The following is an 8,852-nucleotide window of genomic DNA, read 5'->3' on the forward strand; positions in this document are numbered from 1 at the left end:
TCCTAAAGGTGTGGTGATTTGTTAGTGACATCCATCCCATTCAACTACTCTTCGTAACACTCCTCTTCCTTGAGTCTGTTAGCAGTGCTTTCTTAAGGGTCTTTTTAACTTAATCCCTAATGGGATTTTATTTATTTATGTATGATTCTTCCTGAACTTTGGTGACATGTGACTTTTTCCAGTCTGTAATTTCTAAAATTATAGGTATCAGTATCTCTTAGTGGAAATTATGTCTCCACCTTATTTTTTCCCCTTTCTTTAATGACTTGAATAAGGACAATGAGGTTAATGGGCACTACAGTCATTTTCCCTATTCATACAAGCCAAAAGTTTTCAATGACGTTTTCATTTTAATTCCACAAAAGGTTAAATATGAAAAGTTGCATTGTGACCCTGCAAAATATACCAAAGCATAAAGGTGTCTGTACCTACACGAGTTGGTATCGTGTCTTCAAACATACATCTTCCAGACTTAAACATATTCTTTCTTACAGAGTATTGCTAGATCCTAAATAATAGAGACAGAATAAAAGCCCACATGATGATAACAGAATAATGTGAGATACTCCAGAGTCTACAACTTCAGTATAGACCAATGGAAAAAAAAAAACACTTTTGGAAATTATTTAAATTGACTTTAGAAACTTGCAGAAATTAAGCAATAGGCAATTATATATATAAATATAATATATTTTAACAGAAATTTGAAATGCAGTGAGAAATTAATGTTTTTTATAGACATCTGACCCTTTTTTAATGAGCTGTACTTAGTTAAATTCCTTCTTTATATTGTAGCAGTCCTACCCTTGGAATGTTTTCCTAGCTAACTTTCAAATTCTTTTTATTCACCTAATAAAACTCTTTGATTTTTTTTCCCTACTGCAAAAATTTTTGTAATGAATGGCCTCATGAAGCAGCCCCAACCTTTTCGATGTCCTTTATCACCCCATCACATTTCATTTGATGTCAAGACATTACTCTCAACTTCAATCAGCTGGTACAGAGACACAAAACTTTGCATATGCTTAAACCACATTTCTTACTCGGTGTCTCTTTCTCATGTTCTTAAGATACTTTGCAGAGCTTTATTATAGCAAGATATCCTGGTTTTGTGTAAGACCTGATCACCATCCATTTATCAAAATGATTAAGTTGCTTGAGCTTTGCGATGAATTCATTTCACTAACAGCCAGAAATCAGCCATGGGCTTTGCCACCTGAGCATGGTACTGTGGATGCTCCCAGTATCTCCACATCGGTATGCGGGAGAATGCATCACATATGACAGAGACCCTGGGGCAACAGCATGCATGGTGATGCCTTCCAGCTATCCCCCAAAGCCGGAATCCATCCCCTCCTTCCCTTTTGTGTTCCTCTTCAATACATACCCTTTTCCCCCCAGCACTGTAAAATATTCAGTGAATGTATTTCTGATACAAACCTATAAATGATACAAAACGTACACTATAAATGATACAAAACGTACACAAAACTTTTGCCTTAAGGTCTAGTCACTGTCTTAATAGAGTCAGCATCAGACATAAGAAGAGCTTGGAGGTAGATTTTTTAACTCCAATTGATTGGTATAATTTTAATGTCTCTGCAATACACGGAGGCCTGTAATAATAACAAATCTGAGGCTACCAATCCACCTCCTAAGACCAGAGCATTCAGCATTACCTGGCTTTGACGCATGTCCTTTCACTGCATCTGGGAAATCAAATCAACCTGTTACTATCACTTTTGGGTTTCTCACCTGAACAAATCAGGGGCAACGTCGGGCAAGCACAACCAATTGAGAGACTGGCTGCTTGTCTTACCAACATATTGGACAGCCTCACATCTACCCCTTCTTTATACTGCTCAATGCCCTCGCATGTGTGATGACTGACAGGGTCCTACGTGCTTCACAGGTGCACATGTGCCTCATACGCACCTGTACCATAACCCCAAAATTTTCTATTCTCCGCATTTTCCCCATTACTATTAAATGGCTCGTCCTCTAAAGTGGGCTCCACTATTGTCACAGTGTTAGAAAAAAGAGAAAAAATCCAGCTTTAAAGCCAAATCAGTGGCAGATCTTTTTAACTGCGGGCATAAACCACCCATCTGTCAAACTACTCAGGCAATTTTTTGCTACAATACCAGTTAAGTAGCCTCATTTTTAAGAGAGTATTTCTCAGCTTTACTAACTTATCTGAGCTAAGCATGCAATGATATGAACGGCAAATATCTTCAGACTTCTTGAACCTCCCTTCCTAAGCTGCTTTTGGGAAATCACACTGTTGGGAGATTTCCAAAGGGTTACGAACTTCAGAAATCATCCCCTACAGCTTTGATGACTCACTTTAAATTGGACTCCAGAAATGCAGGTTTCCTAATAAAGCACTTCATTTAACAAGAAGGGGGTTTGGGTGGAGAGGAAAGACCTGGGATCTCTTTATTTCCCCTTTATAGACAGACCTTCTCCTGTGGCACCATGCAGGCAGCACCCAGCAAATGGAATGTGGTGGGACTCCTCCCAGGCTCTGTTGGGGCTGCTGCCCAGCCACCCATCACCACTCCTCCTGACTGGTGCACATGTGCACAAAACCCAGGGTGCTGCCAGATGGCACCAAATTAATTGCATTCCAGAGTGGCTACCCTTGTCATCACAAGCCAGCGTGGTGGACACCCCGCATTTAGTTGCAATGGCACTCTCCTACCGGAGGAGGCGTTCAAGCATGGAACCCTTACTACTGGCTTCTGTAGGGGCTGAGAGGAGTCCTCACCTGAAAACTGACTAAATGGCTAGGATATCCGATGACAAAAGGTGGATTTTAAATGACTGGAGTGGGCGAAGACCTCTTGTCTGAGCAAACCCCTCCTACCACTGTCTCACCTCTTCGAGTAACCTTCTGCTTTTACAGGACTGCTCTCTGATGACCCGCCTTGTCTTGCTCTCCTGCACTTAGCAGTTATCTCTTCATCTTCATCATGAGGTCTCTCTAGTTTTGCAAAGGAATTGTAATGGATTCCTAAAACGGTTGCTGTAACACGCAGGCGTTAACGTCATGCCCATAAGCCATCCAAGGTGGCGTGCAAGTATTTAGAAATCAGCTGTGCCTGCTTTGATTCCACACATTCCTCAGAGTTGTAGAGAGACACACAACAGTGCCCAGGGTAGGATCCTACCCAGGGAACATTGTAGAGCAGACAGCAACTTCAGAGGCTAAATGAAAGCAAAATTAAAGAGCATTCCAAATTGGAAGGGCATGAAAAACCTCCTATGGCTGTCAGTAAGGGAGAAAATGGGGCAAAACAAGATGAAAATGTCTTGTCTGGAGAAAACATACCCGTTTTATAGAAAGAGAAAGTCAGAGAGAGAATTATAACTCTAATATGTTATAGCTCGCTTAAAAACTGGAATACCTCTACCAAGAACATATTTAGATAAAGGCATCAGTCCTGAGGGGAAGAACATTCCCAGGTATAACAACAGACGAAGGCACTGACTGGCTGCATCGCCCATGCAGCGGACAACCCATCTGCTGAGATTCTGCAGAAAGCCTCTACCCTCAAAACCACTGAGGACAGCAGAAACTCTTGCAGACAGATGAAAAAAAGAAAATGAAACAATTCCTGCCTATTTGGCTGGGATATGAAAAATTCACAGAACACAGCCAATCTGGAGAGAATTTAAATAATGCCTAAGGGACCTGTTGGTATTTGTAGGCAAAATGAAGGAATCAGAAGAACGGTTATAGACTGAGGCTGAATGGATCTTAAAACACACGTGGCAAACAGCAGTTTCATTGCAGACTCCTACTAAAGCAGCCAGTGAGTTGCGTTTGCAGTGTGATACCTGCACGGGAGGGACAGAGGGTTCAAACAGAAAGCACAGCTCCCACTGCGGGTGTATTTTTAGTGTGGGAAACAGCCTCAAACTGCTAATAGTTATTAGTGCTATAGCAAAGCCTGTAGAAATGGCAGGAGACTGAAGTTACAGCAACCTGCAGGCAACTGCAGAAAGTTCAACACCACTTTACGATGGCAACAAAAGGGGTTTTCTGACTCTCCAGGTGAGTATTCGCAGGTTAATAGTATAGAATCTCTAAACTGTTTAATTTGGAGGAAATAAGTGAAGTATTATTTTACTCCCTTTCTTTATAAGTGGGAGGAATAGGACTGAAAATGGAGTTACAGAGTCATTTTGCAACAGGATTATCACGGACTACTTAAAAAGGTGAATTTGAGGAAAACCTCAAGATTTTTAAAGACCCTTACTATAGAACTGCTGATTTCCCTGGGTGGTAGTAGTGAGAAAACAACTTAAAACGACAAGTAATACATGCTACTCTCAGCCATGTGGTGATAGGGTCACGCTGCACTCAGTGGAAAATGGCTGGGAGACATTTGGCAGCACTGACAAAGCATGAAGTGTCTGCGGGCTACACAGTATTATAACTCCAACCCAAAACAGAAATAAACTAACCTCCTGTATGAGGCAGTGGAGGTATTTCAGGATGGCAGTAAAAGGCAGGAAAGCAGAAATCTTGCTTCAAAGGAGAGCGATCCCTATATTTTGCAGAGCACAAAAAGTCCCTGTGGAGCCTGTGATCTCGAAACTGTACCAGCTGCTGCTGAAGCCAGAAGAGAGATTACACACCCCAGCTGCTTATCACCCCCTCTTTACCTCTCTCCCATTTCCCCTCTTCCCTCCCCGTTGTTCTGCCTTTTCCATTGCTTTCTACTTAATCCGGTTCTGTAAAATGAGCCAGTTAGTTAGGAAAAATTAAAAAACAATCCTACAATTAATAAAACAAAGAGCAGCACCTCTCTAAAGAGGGAAGGATGGGAAGGCAGGTGGTTAAGCAGTATGTAAACACCACCTTATCCAGATGTATCCATGGCCACCTATTGCACCATCTACTAGTAATTAAGAATGATTGGATTATTTTGCAGAACCAGGCTGGGGACAGCCAAGTATTTGTCAGACAGCTCAGCCATTAGAACTAAGAGGTGGCATTTGCTCATAGCTGGGCAGGGTGCATGACAAATAGGCACATCATCCAAAATATCTGACCATCTCCAGCAGTGCACAAAAGCGGGTACTGTCCTTCCAAATTAGCTGTAGTGAATGGATCACCTTGCTCACAGCCGTAAGAAAACAGAACAGGACTGTATATGTCTAAAGTGATTGCAGGGTTGCTCAGTGTTGCCATACAGAGTCCACCTAGGGTAAAGAGATGTTGGTCTTACTGCCTGGCGGCCAGCACTTCTGCAGGGTCAGCATTGTTCAAAATTTGTCATCAGGTGGGGACTAGAGACAGTGATAAGGATTGTGTTTACAGAAGCAAGGATTGATTTCTGCTTAATCAGATAGGTTTGTTCATGGCTATACCACCAGGTATCAGTGGTACATTACAGGTGTAAAACTTTGCAAGGGTGAGTTCCCCTATTTCTCTATTCCTTTGCTTTTCTTTTTGCTTTTGTCACAACAATTTAAAATCTCACTTGTAAATCCAGTTTGAATACGTGGCAGGCAGAGGCACACGCAACCAACTTCACAGTGTCTCATGGACCAGTCTTTTCACTAACTTGCTCAGAGATGCTCTCCTACCCCCTCAGGCAGAGGAGAGTCTGCCCTGAACGCTGGTAAATATTGGCCCCTCTAAACTGACAGCTCAGCAGTCTCTGCTGAAGGATATCATACTGTGTTCTATTATTCTTAATGCAGGGCTGAATTTGAGTCTGTTTTTACTTAAACCCAAGATGACTAAGTGTTTACTAAAGCCAGCTGTTGTTCACAGGATAGCTTGATAATTTTATGACGGTTCTTTACTAATAAATCAAACGCACAGAGAGGAAGGTAATGACAAGCTAACACATGTATGCTATCTCATAAAACAAACAAAATATTAACAACGTAATAATATCACCAGCGTGATTCCAGACATGCTCGTGCCGCCCTTCCTAAGCCCTCATGCTAGACAAGCTCCTACCAAGTCCACTCAACATCGCCAAGAGTCTGCCTAAACAAAAATGAATCAGTGAGGGGATTACAAATGGAGCTGCAGTTGGAAAAAGACTCTGCTCACCCCTCTCCTCTTTGGGTCTTTGTCAGTAGGTTGCCTCTGTTTCCATCATGTTCAAGCCCCCTACACTCCCCTTCCATGCCCTTTGTAGCTCTCCACTGGGCACCTGCGTCTCTGCCACCCTGGCTCCCCTCTGGCCTGCTGGGAGCACGACCTCCTCCTCTGACCTGCCCCTTCCACTACACCCGCCAGCTCCCACAAACTCACCAGCAAAGGTCCCCTCCTTTCTCTTACCCTACATTTCTAGCACAGAGAGCCTCGCACCTGCTCGGGCCTCCAGGAGCTGCCAGTTCATTAACATCCCAGGCCTGATTCAGTTTATATTTACAAATAGTTTAGATAAATATGTAATTTCATCGAGACAGGTAGAACTCTACCACAAACTGCAGTGATCGCAGCATTACAGAGATGACCTGTGGGTCTCGCTACAATGGGGCTTTTAGAACAGATGTTTTCATTGATGTTTTGAAAAGTAAAAGAAGCCCAAAACTGAGATGCTCAAAATAAGCAATCTTTTCTTATAAGTAATGGTACAAAAGAAGAAAACTTTTCTTTATTAAAACTCCTTTATTGAAACCAGTCCAACCTGATGTTCAAGAAGGGCCTGTAAAAAACACTTTTGTTGTCAGTCTCCTTTGGCAGGGCAGCAACTTTTCCCTTCAGTTAATGATGCTCTGGAAACAGGGCTGCACATTTTAAATCCTTACATAGTGGCAGATCAGCCAGTTCAGCTGACAGAGCTTTACAAGATGCTCCTCTCCTGCTACTCAGCACTGCTATTTTTGTAGTTTCCTACGATGGCTCAAACGCTTCTTGTTCACCTGAGAAGTGGGGCTGCCTAAGAGTAGCCAATATGAAAAGCACCTGGTTTGCTGACCGGACCAGTCTGAGTAATATTGGGTGCATCTTTTTTCAAGGAATGCCATTTCCAATAATACCTTCACACGATGTTCTTCCTGCTCAAAAACTTTAGAAAAACAAACTCAAGAATCACTCTTTAAATGTATCAAAAAGTAAAGCCTGTATGTGACTTTTTTGGAGGAAAAAAAATAAAGCAGAAAAGAATATGAGAGGCAACCTTTTTGGTTCACTGTAGGTTAATTAAATATCAACACACTTTGTCAGAAGAAACTCCTTAATTTTCTAATGCTGCTGGGCTTCTTTACCAAATAAAGAATAGTTAAACTACCTTACAAGAACCTATTATAATCAATGGAGCCTTTCAAGAGATTTTTGTGGTCTTTTAATCTGACCTGTAAAGAACACAACAAAACTCCCGTTATGGTGACACAGGCATTTTTTCCTCCGAGGAAGTTTACACAAGCCGCAGCTCCAGTTACGGTAACCCTACCTCAGATCCCAGTTTAGAAGTCGCCCCCCCCCGCCCCCACCGATGTCAGCAGAAATACCAGATTGGAACAGCACACTTAAGATGTTCTTTGAAATAAAGGACATACGTACGTACACGCCCTGATCCAAGAAGGATTTTTGTCAGTTTCACTAAGCTCTACACCCGACTGCATATAACATTACTGCTGCAACTTTATTCCCCCAGATAATTATAAATCCAGAGAAGATCATAGTAAAATGTATGGCCAGGACCCAAGCCTCCTGAAGTCTGTGTCAATCTTTGTCACCCATGTCAGTGACCCCTAGTTATGTTTTACAGCTGTAAAGAAATCATTAGAAAAAAATGAAGGTGTTTATCACTCAGTAGATTTTGTGTACCTTTTCCACTGCAACTTGCTCAGTTTGTTCTAATACTTTTCATTTTTAGAGCATATTGGTTGTTCTCTCTTAAATGTTAACGAAATGAAAAAGCTAAGCATATAGCAGAACATATCCGCAGCTTGCAATGATTTCTGACAAGATGAAACACAAACCTAGGCTCACCTTTTCACTTTTCTTCTTGAGCAGGGCATCACCTGTTGTATCCGAGAAAATGTGCATCCTAAAAAGATGTCCAGCTTCTTTTGTATAATCACCTGCCTTGCGAAGTTTATGTTTTTTAACATGGTGTTTTACACTTGAATTATGAATTACTAATGTTTTAACCTTCTCAACCAGAGGCCCTACAAGCTTCTGTAGTCCAGAAACACTTTGTTCCAGTCCATCCAGTCTTTTAACCTGCCACCCTGCATTTCTGTTTATATCAGAAAGAGATTTTTCCATTTTAAGGCAAAGCCTCTTCATTTCATTACTTCTCAGATTTTTGTTTCTTTCCATCCTTGATCCAGATTCAGATGTTTCTGCCTTTACAATCTCAATGTCTTTTTCAATGCAACAGATTTCTTGTGAAACGCTGTTAAGCTTCTTAAGGACATCATCTTGCAGAGTCAACAGTTTATCTATTTTCTGTTCAAGGAAGGCAAACTTCATATCCATGATGTTAAAACTTGCAGATGTGCTGACATCACTGCTTGCAACATGAAGAATATGGGGGGGTTCCATTCCATTATCAGGCCCTTGGTTTAGTAAAGCATTTGGATCAAATATTTTGGCCAAGTTGTTGACCATAGATGTAGAAGAGCTCTGCCTGCTGGATGTGGTCATTTTGCTGGTTTGGGTAGGGGAAGGAAATGCTCTGATGGTCAGCTGCTTGAGGACAATATCAGTTGCAAAGGCTTCCCATCCAGACTGCTCAGATATACAGCCAAGTTTGGCAACTCCAGCTCAACTAATTTATAAACTACCCTCATATATTTGACTAACACAGAGGAAAGAGACACCCAAATTATTTAGGAAGAAAAACACCTTTGATCCATTCTTTTTTTAT

General features: G+C 41.6%; 1 protein-coding gene across 1 annotated transcript in view; it reads right to left on the minus strand.

The window, feature by feature from the left end:
* Window positions 1-8,629, minus strand: part of LOC104077649 (myosin light chain kinase 2, skeletal/cardiac muscle-like) — a gene marked incomplete at its 3' end in the record, with an annotated part of 25,349 nt that extends 16,720 nt beyond the window's left edge. The window contains exon 1 of the mRNA XM_009578949.1: window positions 7,970-8,629. Coding sequence (XP_009577244.1) covers window positions 7,970-8,629 — 660 coding nt within the window. The remainder of the gene's footprint in view (window positions 1-7,969) is intronic.
* Window positions 8,630-8,852: the final 223 nt, after the last annotated feature.

Source organism: Fulmarus glacialis, unplaced genomic scaffold, assembly GCF_000690835.1.
Source record: "Fulmarus glacialis isolate BGI_N327 unplaced genomic scaffold, ASM69083v1 scaffold30605, whole genome shotgun sequence".
Lineage (NCBI taxonomy): Eukaryota > Metazoa > Chordata > Aves > Procellariiformes > Procellariidae > Fulmarus > Fulmarus glacialis.